Genomic DNA, 18,633 nt, shown 5'->3' with positions numbered 1-18,633 from the left:
CAGAAGTCCCTGGAATCTGGCTCCTATGTCTTTTGATGTAACTCCATTAGTCTTTGAAGGCTTCCTTGCTTTGTGTCCTAAGGAATATTTCTGAAAATCCTTAAGTTTGTTTATATTTGTTCACTAATCAGTTAGTTCTCTTCCTTCGAGTTCAGAGCAGTATGGCTGCTGGAAAGTGAGAGGGTACTCCTACAAAGGAGAAAGCAAGAGAGAAGAAACCAGAAATTCTGTGTATAAATCCTGTCCCAAACTCTGGCGGACCCCTAAACAACATATGCACAGGGCAGACAGCAAGCAGCCCAGCTAAGGATAAAGAACTGAAATTTGCGCTGTCCACTAAGAGAGTTTGTGGTTTGAGTCCTGCTTAAAAACATTCCAGAAAAAAAAAATAAAACATGCTCATTAGTCTTTTAGGTATCACTGCCCTTCTACATAATAAATTTTTAAAAATATTATGCTGTTACAAACTTTTGTTTTTTTAAATATAGCCCAAGGGAGATATTGTTTCCTAAGCACATGAGTTTGAAGGTAGATAATAAACCACAAGGAGTTCATCAGACACAGATAAATAACAAACACCAACTGGACAATGTGATACCAAGGTGAAAAAATAACTTTGATACATACCTGAATTATGTCATAAAGATGTACCTGAACACTCCCTAACAAGAAAGGATATTTTTCTGTATTGTCATATTTCATCAGTTCCAAGTAAATATTATTCCGCTCATCATCCTGACGCCTGGGAATCTTGATACAAAACACATATAAAAAGAATTATTAAATTTTCAGTTTGAATTTCAGGTATAATTTCTGAATAAATACATCCATAAACTATACTTTTGTGTACTTTTGTGTACAACCTAGTGATGTTTACATATATTGTTAGCTTTATAACTTTTCAATCTCACAGTCACATATACCTTAGTGTCAACAAAAACCAAGATCTTTTTTATATGTAACATCAATTACAGTGTTTTGAAATATGCACTGCCTACATTCTCTTTTTAACTCTACACAAAGGTTTAGCCTCAACACTCTACTGAAACAATCTTACAAAAGGTACTCCAATATCCAGTCCAGCAAATCTAGGTAATCCAAAAACCCAATATCGAAAGATATCCAACATCCTTTTCAGTCTTTGTTCCTTAACTTATTGATAAGACGTATACCATCATCTCAACTTGGAATTCTCTCCCAACCTTGAGCTCTGTAACACAATACCACTATTACGTGACCTTTAAAATTCACACACTCTTTTGCTAATTAGAAAAAAAAATCTCATTATTCTCCAGTCTAGGGACTTTTAAAAAATATTTGTTTAAAAATATAATTGGCATACAATATTCCATTACTTTTAGGTGTACAGCATAATGATATTTGTATATATTGTGAAATGATTATCACAGTAAATTTAGTTAATGCTCATAAGCACAAAGTTACAATTTTTTTCCTTGTAATGAGAGAATTTTTAAGATCAACTCTCTTAGCGCTGTCAAACACACAATACAGTATTACTAACTATAGTCATCATGCTATTACTTACTTATAACTGGAAGTTTGTACATTTTGACCACCTTCACCCTTTTGCCTACTCCCCAAACCTCACGTCTGGCAACCACCAATCTGTTCTCTGTGACTATAAGTTGTTTTCTTGGAGCTATTAGATTCCACACATAAGTGAAATCATACAATACTTGTCTTTCTCTGTCTCATTTCACTTAGCATAATGCCCTCTAGGTCCATCCATATTGTTACAACTGGCAGGATCTCCTTTTATGGATGGATAATATTCCTCTGTGTGTGTGTGTGTGTGTGTGTGTGTGTGTGTATCAAATTTTTTAAGCCATTCACCCATGGACAATTAGATTGTTTCCATGTCCTGATTACTATAAATAATGCTGCAATGAACGTGGAGGTGCAGATGTCTTTTTGAGATAGTGATTTTGTTTTCTTTGGATATATACCCAGAAGTGGCATTGCTCGATCATATCGTAATTCTATTTTTAATTTTTGAAGAACCTCCATATTGTTTTCCATAGTGGCTACACCAATTTACATTCCTGCCAACAGTGCACAGGGATTCCCTCTTCTCCACATTCTTTGTGCTACTCTTATCATATATTCTTCTTCTACATATGCTACAAATTTTACCATTCATCATTATTATTTTGTTTTAAACAATTAGTAGTCTTTCAGAGAATGATTTTTTTAATTAAAATGTTTCCTTTATTAAATTGTTGGCTTTCTGGAAAAAAACATTTTAATTCAATAAGTATTTGTTAAATGTTAATGAATTCTAGGCACCAGAGATATAATAGAGCATAGTAAGGTAAAGCCCTTGAGCATGGGGAGCCTGCAGGCTACTGAGAAAGGAGGTCAACACATAAATGGAAGGGTTACACTGTGACCATCATTATCTGTAATAGAGCATCACTGTAGGACCTACTGTAGAGCAATCGTCAACAAAGTATTCTCTGAGAAAGAGAATACCAAGATCTTAAGAATTTGTAAATTATGAGATATTTTAATTCAGGACCAGAATGAATATACAACATTCATAGGTAATTTACTGTGAAATCATGTGATTATGTCTTGATAGAAAATTTTAATTATTCACTAGCAGTTCTCAATGGTTTTTTTTTTTTTTACATTTTATTTTATTTTGAGGGAAAGAGCAAGTGGGGGAGGGGCAGAGAGAGCGGGGAGAGAGAGAATCCCAAGCAGGCTCTACACTGCCAATGCAGAAGCCGATGTAGGGCTTGATCTCACAAACTGTGAGATCATGACCTGAGCTGAAATCAAGCTGGATGCTTAATCAACTGAGTCAACCTGGTGCCCTATTCAATGGTTTATAGAGGTATTCAATACATATTACATTATGATATGCAAATTTGTTTACTGATGGAATTTTGAAGAACCAAAAATGTATTTAGCCCTTACGTAAAAATTCAAAATTTGGAAAACATTTTAAAAAGTCTTTTCTTTTTTAAGTCTTTTATTTTTACCCATATAGTCACCATTACCAGTGCTCTTCATTCCTATGCATCTGGGCTTCTATCTAGGATCATTTCTCTCCAACTTGAAGCTTCCTTTGAGGTTTATTATAATTCAGGTCTTTCAGATACATATTCTCTTAGCTTTTGTCTTTCACCTTTTTTTTTTTTTATTTTTTTTTAAACGTTTTTTATTTTTTTTTGGGACAGAGAGAGACAGAGCATGAACGGGGGAGGGGCAGAGAGAGAGGGAGACACAGAATCGGAAACAGGCTCCAGGCTCCGAGCCATCAGCCCAGAGCCTGACGCAGGGCTCGAACTCACGGACCGCAAGATCGTGACCTGGCTGAAGTCGGACGCTTAACCGACTGCGCCACCCAGGCGCCCCTCACCATCTTTTTAAAGAATATTTTCACTGGATTTAGAAATTTAGGTTGATTTTTTTTTTTTTTTTTCAGCACTGGAAAGATGGCATTCCTTTATCTCCTGAACTCCATTGTTTCTGATGAGAAGTCTGTTGTTACTCTTATGGTTGTTCATCTAAACATGCTGTGTTCTTCCCCTCTGGCTACCTTTAAGATTTTCTCTTTATTTTTGGGTTTTGGCAGTTTTATTATGATATACTTAGGTATGATCATTTTTGTACTTCTTTTTCTTGAGCTTCACTGAATTTCTTGAATCTACTGATTGATGTCTTCCATTATTTCTAGAAAATGTTTAACAGAGAAAAACCTAAAATACTAAATACTCTAATATCTTCCTTCTGGGATGTAACTGAACATCTGTAAATTGAGTGATATGGCCCACTGGTCTCTTCTGGGTTTTTTTAGTCTTTTTTCTCTCTGAACTACAATTTGAATGATTTCTACTAACTTATCTTTCAATTCACAGATCCTTTCTTCTGCTCTGTCCAGAATGTTTCAAATGAATTCATTTCAATATTGTATTTTTCAGATCTAGAATTATATTTGGTTTTTAGATTTTCCATTTTCTTCAAATTTCCCATTGTGATCATCCATTTGGTCCTCCTTTTCCAGTTTGACACATTTATGATAGTTGCTATCAAGTTCTTGTCTCCTAATTCAAACATTTAGGTCACCTGTGGGTTTACCTCTATTGTTGGTTTTATTTCCTCATGAGCAGCATCTTTTTATTGTATAATGGCTATGCAGTAGAGACTCTGGGTTTTTATATCTTCCCTTACTAAGTTTTGACTTTTTTTTTCTGGAAGGCAGTTAATTGCTGGCAGATCATCTTGATTCTATGACAGCTTGGTTCGATGATGGGCCTATCTCAGCCTTTGTCCATGGTACCGGGGTTTTAACCCTTACTTTTAAGACATGATCCTTATTCCTAACACTTGGACTTTCTGTGATCTCAGATTAATACTGGTAATGTTCAACAAAATCTCTCCACGTTAGCTGCATAAAACTCCAATAACTCTGAATTTGTGATTTCTGAAATCTCTATTCAGCTCTCAGTTCCCCAGCATCTATTCTCTGTAATTCCTCCTAGAAACTCCCTTTGCATATGCACACCATAGGATCCAACCAAGGACCTGAATGGAATAACTATACAGATTTCTGGGGCTCCTTGTCTGCTCTCCATCCTCTCCAGTGCCGCACCTTACAAATTCCAGCCACCTTAGCAGCCCCAAATTCTCATCTGTTTCCTCTCTCAGCCTCTGCTTCCTACACCAAGCAATATCACTCACTCTTTGGTTTCACTTCCCTTTTTTTTTAAATTTTTTAAATGTATTTTTTGAAGGAGAGAGAGAGAATAAGCACATGAGCAGGGGAGGGGCAGAGAGAAGGGGAGACACAGAATCCAAGGCAGGCTCCAGACTCTGAGCTGTCAGCACAGAGGACGACATAGAGCTCAAACTAAGGAGCCATGAGATCATGACCTGAGCCGAAGTCAGCCGCTTAACCCACTAAACCACCCAAGTACCCCTGGGTTTCAGTTTCTTATGCCAGATTCACTGCCAGACAGAAAGCTGTTGTAAATGTGGAGCTCACTTCTTCTGCTTCCCTCCTCTTAAGGATTACAGCCCTCCGATTTCCCTTGTTAAATGTCAGAAAATAGTTCCTTCATATAAGTTACTCAATTTTATAGCTGTTTAGAGCAGAAGAGTACATCTGATATCAGTTACTCCAGCATGGCCAAGTCAGACATTCACTAGTATTTATTCTTTAACATGAGTTTTAACATCACTTACTCAATAGCTTTTTAGATTAAACCCTTAGAAAAAGCCTAAAAAAGCCTAAAAACTAGATTAAAGCCACTTACTATTCCTTTTGTTGTTGTTGTTGTTGTTTTTTCTATTTTTAACTAGATCTATTTTGTAAGCTTTAGCAAATTCAAGCCCTAAAGTAGAAAATGTATTCTTTTATTTTATCCGTTATGTGATACATAGTTTCAAAGTCAAATAGTTCTACAATGGTTGAAACAAGTAAGAACTTTGTTTTCCTCCCATGTTTAATCTTTTTTTTTCTCTATTTTATGATGTTTTGACATCTTAAAAAGCTTGCTGGCCAGAGACAGATGTCCTCTCCCTGGGCTAACCAATTCCTAGAGATAGAAAAGGGGTTAGCTAGATAGAAGACTATCTTTCATATGCAAACCAATCCCAAAATTTAGCCCTAATTACTCCTTATCTAACTCTCACAGGGAGGCAATATTTCCCCTGCCCTAAATCGTCCCAGGCCCAGGTAGGTACCAAGCAACTAAAGACTACCCCTACAGCCAAACGCCTATGGGAATTATTCATGCTAGCCAATCCTAAATTTTTAACCCTCTCCTGCATTGCTTTCTCAAATAAATCCCAATGGAGGTTTTAGCCTTCACTCTCTCCTCACTTCTGTGTTCTGTCTCCTGACCATCTTGATACTTCCCCTGTGGCCCTATGTAGTGTATCCCTTTGTTCCCTTCTCTCACTGGCATTAGTCTCTCCATTCCATGTTGTCATTCAGTCATATCTCTATAAAGTAAATCCTGGGTTTAATTTTAGAATACTACCCTATCCACCCCCTAAAAGCCTCAAAAGCCACCTTTCAAGCTTTTAAAGGGATATCTCTGGTTTTCGTCATGAAATAATGTTTCAAAGTAACATGCTTATATTAAGTGATTTTTTTGTAGTTTTAGATACTATCAATTAATTGCTTATTGTGGAGGAAAAATATTAGCTCAACACCCTCCCCGACAGATTTTACATTCTCTTCCCTTCATTCCTCCAATATATTATAGATCATACTTTTTGTTAGACTAATACTTAGTGTTTATTGTGTATATGTAACTATTTTTCAGGGTTTAACAATATAATTACAATGATTATATTTCCTTTTCTCTATCACTTCTTAATTTTCTTAGAGTTAATATGTGTTTTGCTTTTTTAATCTTCATTCCCTTGTGCAGTTTTCTATGTAGTTATTACTAAGTCGTTCCCAAACTTTCTATTAGAATTCCATTAAAATTCTTCTCTTAATATCCTCAAACTAACAGCTCCTATTAAAATAAAGAAAAAGATTTTCGGGACACCTGGGTGGCTCAGTTGGTTAAGCATCAGACTTCAGCTCAGGTTATGATCTCATGGTTAGTGGGTTCAAGCCCCATGTTGGGCTCTGTGCTGACAGTTCAGAGCCTGGAGGCTGCTTTGGATTCTGTGTCTCCCTCTCTCTCTCTGCCCCTTCCTTGCTTGTGCTCTGTCTCTTTCTCTCTCTCTCAAAAATAAACATTAAAAAAAAAACTTTAAATAAATAAAAAGATTTTGATTATGCTTATAAAGATAAGCACCCTATTAATTTGTATTATTTTTCCAGTGCTAATTTCAACTTTTATTTAAGTGGACATACATCCAAAAAATTCGTGAAAAATTGGCAAGCTCAGGAAAACTATTTTGCAAAGTAAAAGAAATAGCATAGGTTACCTTTAACAAAACTATGCCTGTTTTGTGTGTGTTTTGTTTTGTTTTGTTTTGAGAGAGAGAGAGAGAACACAAGTGGGGGAGGGGGCAGAGGCAGAGAGAGAGAATCTTAACAGGCTCCACGCTCAGTATGGAGCTGGATGTGGGGCTTGATCCCACAACCCTGGGATCATGACCTGCGCTAAAATCAAGAATGGGATGCTCAACTGACTGAGCCACCCGGGTACCCCATGGTTTTTTTTTTTTTTTTTTTTTTTGTAAACTATGCTTAAAGAACTATCTTCAATACTCAAGACTTAAGCAAAATAAAATTCTGAAGATTAAAACTAAAGGTTAAAAAATATACAGCATGGAGGAAATGTTCTAAGATTTCACTAAAATTTAACCGATGTCATAAAACTTTTAGGACTAACAACTAATCAATGAATCCCACATCTGAATGAAACAGTGCTGCTTGTTTTAAAGAAAACTTTGAGATACATTTAAGATTCTAAGAAGCTTTTTAAAAAATATATTGATTTTGAGAGAGGGGGAGGGGCAAAGACAGGGAGGGGAAGAGAAAGAGAGGAAAGAGAAAATCCCACTCTGATAGCGCAGAGCCCAATGCCAGACTCAACTTCACCAAAGGTGAGATCATGACCTGAGCTGAAATTAAGGCTCGTGATGCTTAACTGACTGAGCCACCCAGGTGCCCCTAAGATTCTAAGAAGCTTAACTGTAAAAAGAAGCAAATTCTTAGCATAGCAAGCTCTGGTGTGAGAGGAAGTTTAATAAAGTGAAGTCTGAAGCCAGACTGACTCCATTCCCAGCTCCACTATTTACTAGTTCTAGGACCTTAAGAAAGTTCTTTTACCTAACAGTACCTGTTTCCTCATCTGTAAAATGAGGATGATAATAAGAGTATATATACTTTGAGGGGTTGTTATAAAGACTAAATAAGTTAATCCATGCAAAAACAATTAGGGTTTACATAAGAAGAAAGGAGAGAGGGAAATTAAAAAAAAAAAAGGTACTCTCTGAACATTTGCATCCTCTCAAAATTCATATGTTGAAGTCTTCTCCCCAGTGTGATGGTATTTATAGGTGGGGTGTCGGGGAGGCAATTAGGTCATAAGGGTGGAGCCCTCATGAATTGGATTAGTGCCCTTCTAAGAGACATAAAAATCTCTCTGTTCCCTCTGCCATGTCACTATATAATGAGAAGATGGCCATCAGGGAATCAGAAAGCAGGCTCTCATCAGACACCAGATCTGCCAGCACCCTCATCTTGAACTTCCCAGCCTCCAGAAAGGTGAGAAATGAATGACTGTTGTTTAGGCCACCATATCTATGGTAATTTGTTATTTCAGCCCAAGCTAAAGACCTGGTAGAAGAGGGTAGACGAGAGGAGAAGAGCAAGACAGAGAAAAATGCACGTGTGATAAACACTCAGAACCGCAGACAGTTAAGATCTTAGGGAAGAAGACCTCAAGATTATGAATTTTCCAGTAAGTTGTTTCTTTAAAAAACACCAATATAGCCCATGGTATATAAACAGAATACTGTAAAATATCCAATAAAAGGACACTGCATTCGCTTCTTTCTCATCCCCTAAAAAAAGAACATAATTAGTGTAAATTATTTGAAGCTGTAAAAAGGCAATTTTATATCTAGAAGAGAACTTTAACATTACCTGTATGGAAAAATACTTTATGTCATCAAACTTAATTACAGTGTTCTTCTCATCACTTTGGGGTAGCAAGCTACACATTTTTGTACATTTTACAATGTTGTTTATAGAGATGCGAATGAACAAATTACTGTAATATTGTAAACCAACTGAAAATACACAGATATTTAGGAAGCAAATTTTATTGTAACGGTACAATAACACATTATATAATTAATTCATTAAACAATTCAGATGAAACCTAAGAATTAAGCAAATAAATAGGATAATTGTAGAGCATATTAAACAATTTTAAAATTCTTTAAAAATAGTATTTCTGCCCATCAATAGTAGGCACAAATAGGAAGATTGCTTACTCTTTAGTCACTTCTAATATTTTCTAATATTTCTAATATACTAGTCATTTATATTTCTATCCTCACATTTCCATTATAATTTTTTGCAAATGTTTCTATATGTTATTAAGGTGATTAAATATTTGAAATATATAGTTAAAAACTTCTCTAAGCATAATTATGTAGAAATTCAAAAATTCAGAAAAGTCACTTGAGAGTAATTTATTTTTAACATTAAGACAACAAAATTTAAAGCAGTTTTCTATTCTCTCATTCATTTCACTATATACTTATTAAAACTATACAATATTTTTATTTTTCATAGCACTCCATCAATTAAAACAATTTTGTTTTTATGATTTAATTAATTTTATTTTAAAATCTCTTTGTATAGAATTCTCTTCAATAACTTTTATATAAAAGACAAACACCAACTCTTCATAACAAGACTGGTTTTATGTGATGATAAATCTAATAATGAGAAATCCATTTAAGTAAAGGCACCAAGATAAATTAAATCCTTTAAACAATGTTTAAACAGCACAATTATTCCTTAGAAATAATTAGTATTATCATCTAAGATATATAATTCTCCTTTAACTTATATGGTGATTGAGGTGGATTACAGATAGCTGAAAAGCTTTTTTGTCACTTTGCACATCAAAAAGTGGAGATTATTTTCCTCTACTCTTCAGTCTGGCCCTGTGACTACTTTAAAATGCAGTGGACATGACCAGGGCTGAGTCTAGGACAGAGTAAGAGAGGCATCAGTCAGGGTCCAAAATTTAAGGGGACACCAAAAACTTTAGTAATCAAAATAATATATTAAGGTAATATTTTTAAAAAATCAAAATTAATGCAGAAAAAAACATATGATGAAAAGACAAGCCCTTGCGACTCCATGGAAAGAGAGAAAGGTCTAGCCATTTCAGCTTTCCAGCTAAGTTCAGTCTTCCAGGAATCTTCACTAAAGCACCAAACATGTAAATGAGCCATTTTAGATATTCCAGCCCTTCTGAACTGCCAGATGACTGCAGCACCTGCTGTGTAATGTGAAGCAGAATTGCCACCTAGTGAATGCACATAGTGATTGATAATAAAATAGTTAATGTTTTAAGCCACTAAGTCTTGGAGTGTTTTGTAATGTAGCAATATTTAACTGAAACAGATGCATGATCATGCTATGTTTCTTAAATCAAAAGAAAGGATACTCTTAGGCGTGAAATGTCTGCAGTTCTTTACATGAATAGCGAGGCAGCCAACCTAAAAACAATCAAAATAAAAACATAGCACATGAGTTTTTAAAAGTTAACTTTTTTCCATTTTACTCTAAACCAAACCATATATATTTTTAAAAGCTCCTCTTTGCTAGTTTTTCTTAAAAAAAAATATTGTTTCTCATTAGAAATATCTATTTAATGGAAAACACCAGAAAACAGAAATACAGAAGAAATATAGGCAGGATTTATGCAAAGTAAAACTAAAATGAACACAAAGAAGAAAAAAATAGAGGATCATTACTAACTTAAATCCAACCATCACTCTTCGAATCATTGTTATTTTATATTAGGTGAAAACTGACAAAATGTAGCATCTTGCATATAATAAGAAGAAATATGCCTTGCTTCAGATAAGCTTCTTTATCTAGTATCCTAAAACCACTTTATTCATTCAACAATCATTCATCCACTATACTGTGCCAAGGGCTCTGAAACATTCATTTTCTCTTGTACAAGTTGTTTCTAAATGTTAAAGAAAATTCTAACTTGTGTTTAAGCATGAAACCAAATATAAAATGAATACATGAATTTTTGAATACTGTTATGTATTATTAGCTGAATACATTTATCCATGGTTGGTCTTAAAAACCAAGTAAAAACAACTGCAATATTATATTAAACACTGTGAAACAAAATATATGGCCCAATGGTATTTTTAAATGTATATAAGTAATTTTAAAGATTCAGATTGGCTTTAAAACAATACAGAAAAAAAATTAGCATTCAATATTTAATTAGAAGACTACAGTATGTGAATGATGAAATCCTGAGAAGATAATACTGTGGTCTACTTCTTAAGGAAACATAGATATGAAATGTTATTTTAAAGGGAAAATTCAAAGTTTTCCAATGCAAAGGGGTATAATGCGTATTACACAATCTAGGTGGGATTTTAAATGGTACTTCCATAGGTGATCCCACGAATTTTTTTTTCTTAAAATTTTTAATGTTTATTTATTTAGAAGGGAGAGAGAGACAGAGTGTGAGCAGGGGAGGGGCAGAGAGAGAGGGAGATACAGAATCGGAAGAAGGCTCCAGGCTCCACGCTGTTAGCAAAGAGTGCAATGCAGGGCTCAAACTCACGAACTGTGAGATCATGAAGTTGAAGTTGGATGCTTAACCAACTGAACCACCCTGGTGCCCCAAACTGTTTTTATTTCTTAAAACTGGAGTTATACATTAGGTAGGTAAAACAGGCAAGTACAGCTACAATTCTAGATTGTATAATTCTACGCTTTAACATTCTGCCATAAGTCATTGCTTGCCTGCCAAGTGTTTCAACATGAAGCCATGAACAACTACCCTAACTTTCTTTATATTTCAATAGTTCTTCATACTTTTACATAACAGAACCATAAAAAAGAAAAAATTCTATTCAAGTACAGAAAAATATTTAACAGGCAAAAATATAATAATGCCCATTGACAGGCTATGGGTAACATATGTTGCCACAGATTTTGAGATCCATCTGTGGGTCAAAGCACTAACCATGTCAACACTTTCACCCAACCCCCCAACACACATTAGAATAGTAAAGCAACAAGAAGGGTGTTCACTAAAGCACTTTATGTGCCCAATTTTAAGATAGCTTTTTCACCATTTTTTCTGAAAAAGGGATCTATCAGAATGAGGAATAGAGTGTTTTGATATAATTATCATTGCAGACACATGTACAAACCTTGCCAAATACCTCAGAATGAGTCACAGAAGTTTCAAAAAGAAAGTGATGTGACAAATCCTACACTGAGAGGAGCTATCACATGCCAAACATCTGTCAGATATTTCCAACTGACTTTTAAGAGAAGTTTATTAATGTCTAGCAATATGTAATTCAAATAAGGCAAATACAAACTACAAAGTTAGGAAGTGTGAATGAAATCAAAATACCAGTTCAAAAGAAATGCAGAAGTCCTATTCAAGAGTATGGATTACGGAAGTGACTATGTCAACAATAATGGACATGCTTACAGCCCAAAGGCATTTCAAAGAGTCTTTTTCTAAGTTTAGATTTGGACAGTGAAGGCTTATACTCCAACTTTCATTGTGATGTAGGAAAGTGCTATATAATTACATGGATAAATGCTCATTTTGTAAAAGAAAAAGAAAAAGAAAAAAGTATATATTAATACAGTCTTACTTTTTCTCCCCAAAAAACGTGGTGTTAAATTCATCATATATTTTTAATAAAAAAAATGTACAGTATATGATAGGATCTAGAGAAGAGAGATTAGAGAAACTCTCACTTCATACCCATTAACTATTCTAATGATGTTCACAAATAAAGACAGCTGTAAAAGAATTCCACATTTGCTAGTTCTAAATATACATAGATCCTCATGTCCTATACTCCATAGCACCCAAACGAAAAAAAACAGATTTTTCTACTTCTCAGCATAGACATTAGATCCTACCTGTGTGTTTGTGTGTATATGTATAATTCATGAGCGTGTTTCCCTTTTGTTCCTGGGACTTACTATTTTGGGGATAAGGGAGAGGTGTGGAGTCAATTTTCAAATTGTAGCTCAAAGGCTCCTAAATCTGACAATATAATCACTGGACAAGCACAATAAAAATACTGATTCTTAGGCCCCATTCTCAGATTCCAAGTTAGCAGATTTTAAGAGGGGGCCAAGAATCAATGTTTTGAATAAGTATCCTAGGTGACTCTGATGTACCTAGAGTTTGGGAATTCAGTTTTTGAATTAGAAAACATTTTTTTGCCTGTGAATCAAGATGTTTTCCCTAATTTCAGTGATTAGAATGCTTTTCTAACTCAATGAAAAAATGAAAAATTTACAAATATGTTATCAGAAATATTTTCTACATATACTTTTTGAGAATCAAATAATAAATGTTAACTAGTCTTCACATAAAATAAGAAATAATTTGTACAGGTTTACTAAGGATTAGTCACACATACCACATCCCCAAATGGTACCAAAGTTGGAACTTGAGGTGTTACTTCCAGTTCTTCACTTTCAGACCCTCTAAGAGTTTTTCTCAGCATCTACAATGTAAATAAATTAATATAAGACTTTAGGAGGCAAACAAAAACTAGATAAAAGTTTACTTCAACAAATATTTTGAGTATCTAGTATTTATCAGGTATTAGTCTAGGCAGTAGAATATAACTAGAAAACTCATCCCTACCCTCAATAAGTTTATCAATAAATTAACAGAGAAGCAAAACGTAAACAATTAAATATAAGATCATTAAAGGAGTCATGAGAGAGGAAAGAAGTGTATGATACCATGAATAATGAACTCTCCTTGCTAACTAAAACTGACCATCATTACCACATCTTAGTCTCAATCTGACATGGACTTGAGACCATATCCCACAGAGGACAGTGATCGTGCTTGCAAGTAAGTTATCCCAATATTCACCCAGTTCATCAGCCACTGAAGGAATTGGAATTTAATCCTTTGGAATAGTAGGTACATAGGAATGGAGCAGTGGGCAAATGGCTTTGGTTCTTAGTTGTGTGATTTCCTCCAGAGTAATTTCACTAACTGATATTTGTGGGTTGAATTTAACTTTGTTCTTAAGGGCTCTGGTCACTACACATGATGGTTAGCTTTTAAAATTTTCAAGACATTTTAGTATAGATTTTAAAAGAGAAAGAGCATTAAAGTGAATGGAGGGGAAAGGCAAAGGAACTAGGGAAAAACCTACTAAAAACCTAACCTGAAAGGAGAATTGTATTTATCCCCAACTTTTGCTAACTTGAATCAGTATGGCCTTACTTATAAACATTAACTTCCCAGGAGTCTGTTGGTATGTGTCTTTTTAAGAATTGTTCTGTTTTGATGTATATAATAAATCCCTAGTTATGTTGAAATTTTTGCTTCAAAGTAAATAACAAACACTTTGGTTGTACTGAAAAAACTTGTTGTATATGTCCTAGATCATTTTGCTATCATTGCCATCGCTGCATCTGACTGGTTTAATTGACTTTATATATATGATTTTTATGTATTTGTATAATTTGTAGTTTAAGATAACTGAGTGACAACCACTATGTTGTAACAAAACTATCAAACTGTGGTACATTACATGTGTATTTAATGTGGACTCTCAACTTTCTATGGCCCTCTTATGGAAGTCTACTTTGAATGTGGTTTTTAATAAATACAAAATAATTGGGGAGGGGGAGTAATTCCTTTAGAATACTGATTCTCAATTTATCCTTAATTATGTGGCAAAAATATTGCCTTGCCTCTCAGATCACTACCTCTTTACTTTTCCTTCCTCATCTGAGCAGAGTTGTCTTCAGTGACAGCAACACAAGCAAAACAATTCTTTGCCAAAATTCCATCAGAATCTTGAGTAAAAGTTCTGAAGACTAGTCTCATAAGGCCTACTTATACCACCTAAAATTTTTCCTGAACCTGCAGAGAATTTTTATTTCAGTTAATTCCACTATGCCTTCCACTATGAAAGGCCCCTTATTCAAAGCCCCTTGAATAAAAGTCTCTCGCAATACCTCTGTACATTCACTCACATTGTTCTCTGTATTTCATCCCCAGTGACTTTTTTGACTACTCTCCTCTGTTCTAGTTTTCCTTGAAAATCCACCAGCCTACACACTTACCTTTTCCCCCATATATTTCTACTTCCTAGCCCTAATGGAAACCTTAATTAATGTCCTTACGTTAATTAACATTTACTAATGTGCTGGCATAACTATATGCCTGGCACTGTGCTGATTCTCCTTTGAAGTGTTCTTGCCTTTAATAAGTTCAGCCTGGAGTTTAAGAGAGATGAGTGAAGAAAACAATTATTGCTTCTCTATAAGAAAAACAATTGCTGGGGGCGCCTGGGTGGCTCAGTTGGTTGAGCATCCGACTTCAGCTCAGGTCACGATCTCGCGGTCCGTGAGTTCGAGCCCCGCGTTGGGCTCTGTGCTGATAGCTCAGAGCCTGGACCCTGTTTCCAATTCTGTGTCTCCCTCTCTCTCTGCCCTTCCCCTGCTCATGCTCTCGCTCGCTCTCTCTCTCTCTCTCTCTCTCTCTCTTTCTCTGTCAAAAATAAACAAACATTTTAAAAAATTAAAAAAAAAACAACATAGATGCCTTCCATTTCTTAAAAAAAAAAAAGAAGAAAAACAATTGCTGAAAAAACAGAATTTTATCTTTATTTTTTCTTTATTGAACCCAGATCTCCTACATGGGAAAAAGAATAACTTAATTTGATTGCTCAGACCCTCCCATTCATTGTGCAAACTACAAGTGCCTGGAATTATTAACTCTATAAAATATTTAAGTCCTCTTTTCCCCGCCCAAGCTCAGGAGCAATGACTCTCTTTCACCCTCTGTGGTTCTGTTCCCATGAAACAATGACATTCACAGCAGAGCCCAGGGATTATCCCCTAGAGTATGGAAAAAAAATATTAGAATTTAACAATTTTCTTTAACCATAAAGTAAGCATATATAACTGACTATAAGCAGTAGACAAATATTCTGAGGCAAAGTGTGAGTTTGATGTTCAGAGAGGCGCATATCATTGCCTTCATGAGTTCTGGATATTTCATTTGCCAGTTAAGTGTATTGACCAATTCACACTACCTTAAGTAACATATTGTGTGCTTTACAAATAGACAAGAGCTGATCATAAAAAATTTCATGGCAAAATATTTTTAAAAGTTGGCAAACATAAAGACTTACCATGTACTTTGGTTTTCCAAAAAGACAAATGTTCCATATAAACTTTTTTGTAATGACAAAGATTTATCAGCAGTATGTAAACTAGCAAATGTTTTAAAATATGTATTTCTTAATCTGTCTTTTCAGAGTAGGATAGTTACATTTTAATGAGTATCAAAATAACTATCTTTTTGAAATGAACTAATGTGGAGAATATTTTGAAAACTATTGGAAATATTTTCATCTAATGTAATTTTGTGTGTGTGCAAATGTGCTATGATCCCTACAAGCTCAAGGTATCACACTTTAAAAACTTAGAAACAATTTCCTCGTTTAAAAAATCTCACAAAGGAAGGGTTTGAGCAGATTAGACGATTTTTCCTTCTAAATATAAAAAAGAATGGAATGCCTTCCAATTAGTTTGCCAGAACTAATTACTCAGAAAAGATAACATTTTACTGATAAAATCTGGACTAAAAACTTCGCATAATAGAATAAAAATGAAAAATGAGAATGTGGGGGTGCCTGGCTGGCTCAGTCAGAAGAGCATGCAGCTCTTGATCTTGGGGTTGTGAGTTCAAGCCCCACACTGGGTGTAGAGATTGCTTAAATAAATAAATATTTAAAAAGAAAAAGAAAAAGGAGTAATGTGGTTTACTAATAAGCACAACCAAGATGCACCTCTTCCACTTGAAATTTCGAATCTTTGAAAGTATCTTTTTCAAATATAATAGCATTAAAAACGATATACTGATATAAATTTGCCTTAGCACCAGACCTTCAAAGCACTACATCACAAATACTAGATCATGCTTTTCAAAATAGTAATGCTTATTGAATTCTGTACCACTAATAATAAAATGGAAATCATTTTTAGAAATATTGGCTATCACTTTTAATTTTTTGTATATTGTAGATTTTACATAGTAAATTACAGCACATTTGTGTAATATATAAATAAATATGCAAACACTGGTGACAGATGTTCACATGTTTTTTACTGATAAGATTGTATATACTGATACAGAGTCACATGTAAATGCCCATAATTTGTCTCACTTTCCTAAATCTGACTTCAGGGGGCTTTAAGCTGCCAGTTTCTATGCATATTTCAACTAGGCACAGTCTGCTAAGAATGAAACAGGTTCACCTTCTCCATTTCATACATGCTGCCTTCAATTTGAGATGGAGGTAGGAGTTCCATTAAGTTTCCCATTTAGACTCATTAGAGAAAGCCTTAGATAAAGCTGATACTTAGTTCTTCATTTGATTGTCCACTTTTTAGCAAATACTAATGGCCACAACCCTGGAGCAGAAGAGGAGCAAGAGGTAAGATTCCAGTACCAAGCCCCATACAGGATGCCTAAGAAGTATATCAGGGTACCACCTAAGAAGTATATCAGGGTACCTGGGTGGCTCAGTCAGTTAAGTGTCCGACTCTTGACCTCAGCTCAGGTCTTGATCTCAGGGTCATGAGTTCAAGTCCCACATTGGGTTCTGTGCTGGGAACCTTCTTAAATAAAGCCTACTTAAAAAAAGAAGAAGAAGAAGAAGAAGAAGTATCTCATAAACACCTGGCAAACAAGGGGAGTGGGGAGAAAGAGTGTTAGGGAAAGAAGTGATGATATGTCAAGTGGGTCGCAAGAGGAAAATAGTTAAGAACTACAAGGAGAGAAGCCTAGACAGAATAAGTAAGTGTAAAAGCATAAAGAAGCAAGACATAGTTTTATTACTTTATTATATTGTATTTGTATAACATACATAGGTATATTATACTGAGATACATATACTTACGTACAATAATATACATATTTACATATAAACATATAAATACTGTTATGCTTATGTATTACTTATATATTTATATGTTCTATGTAAATATTGCATCACAATATATATATACAGTTGGTCATCAAACAACATAAATTTGAACTGCATGGGTTCATTTATACATGATTTTTTTCAATATACAATTGAATATTCAATATACAATATTCAATATACAATACTATATGAATGTATATATGAATGAATATTCATTCATATACACATGAATGAATATTCATTCTATATGAATGAATACGTATATATGAATATACAATATTCAATATACAATACTGTATTTTCATTTTCTTATGATTTTTCTTGACATTTTCCTTTCTCTAGCTTATTTTATTGTAAGAATATAGTACACAATACATATTAGCATGCAAAATATGTGTTAATCAACTGTTTATATTATCAGTAAAGCTTCCAGTCAACAGTAGACATTAGTAGTAAATTTTGGGGGAATCAAAAGTTATACATGGATTTTTCAACTGCATGAGGATCAGTATCCCTGACCCCCATACTGTTCAAGAGTCAACTCAAAATAATTCATCTCTTCAAACTGAACTATAGTTTCAATGCAACCAAAATCAAAGTCCTAATAAGTTTTCCTAAAGAAATTGATGAACTTTCCCAAAAACTAAAATGGAAATGGAAAGACCAAGAATAGCCAAAACTATCTTGAAGAAAAACAAAATGAAGTATTTAAAAATTAAAGAATTAAGGACATTATTTCTTAATGTCTGAAGGCATTAGCAAAAATATAGATAAATGCACCAAAGAAACTGATTAGAGTCTAGAAACAGACCCACACATGGGTATTTCATTTGTGACAAAGTTGGTACTGCAGAATAGGGGAGAAACAACAGTCTAAGGTAGGTCAAGTATTAATCACCATGAAAAAAATACAGAAAGAAAGAATACAAGAATAAAAGGAAGGAGGTGAGAGAGAGAGAG

At 34.4% G+C, this 18,633-nt stretch overlaps 1 protein-coding gene across 7 annotated transcripts in view; it reads right to left on the bottom strand.

The window, feature by feature from the left end:
* C2CD6 (C2 calcium dependent domain containing 6) overlaps positions 1–18,633 on the bottom strand; it is a 150,473-nt gene that overhangs the window by 113,918 nt on the left and 17,922 nt on the right. For 5 of the 7 annotated variants that reach the window (XM_049615184.1, XM_049615183.1, XM_049615185.1 and 2 more), the window contains exons 2-5: positions 13,123–13,209; positions 10,134–10,185; positions 8,591–8,736; positions 628–750 (exon numbers count right to left, since the gene is read on the bottom strand). In XM_049615184.1, the coding sequence (XP_049471141.1) occupies positions 628–750; positions 8,591–8,736; positions 10,134–10,185; positions 13,123–13,209 (408 nt within the window). Of the gene's footprint in view, positions 1–627; positions 751–8,590; positions 8,737–10,133; positions 10,186–13,122; positions 13,210–14,437; positions 14,528–18,633 lie in introns of those variants that run through there. The other 2 variants (XM_049615182.1, XM_049615181.1) reach the window with 2 other exon arrangements.

This window comes from Panthera uncia, assembly GCF_023721935.1.
Source record: "Panthera uncia isolate 11264 chromosome C1 unlocalized genomic scaffold, Puncia_PCG_1.0 HiC_scaffold_3, whole genome shotgun sequence".
Lineage (NCBI taxonomy): Eukaryota > Metazoa > Chordata > Mammalia > Carnivora > Felidae > Panthera > Panthera uncia.
Note: the sequence above shows the minus strand (reverse complement) of the source record. Positions and strands in the feature narration are given on the sequence as shown.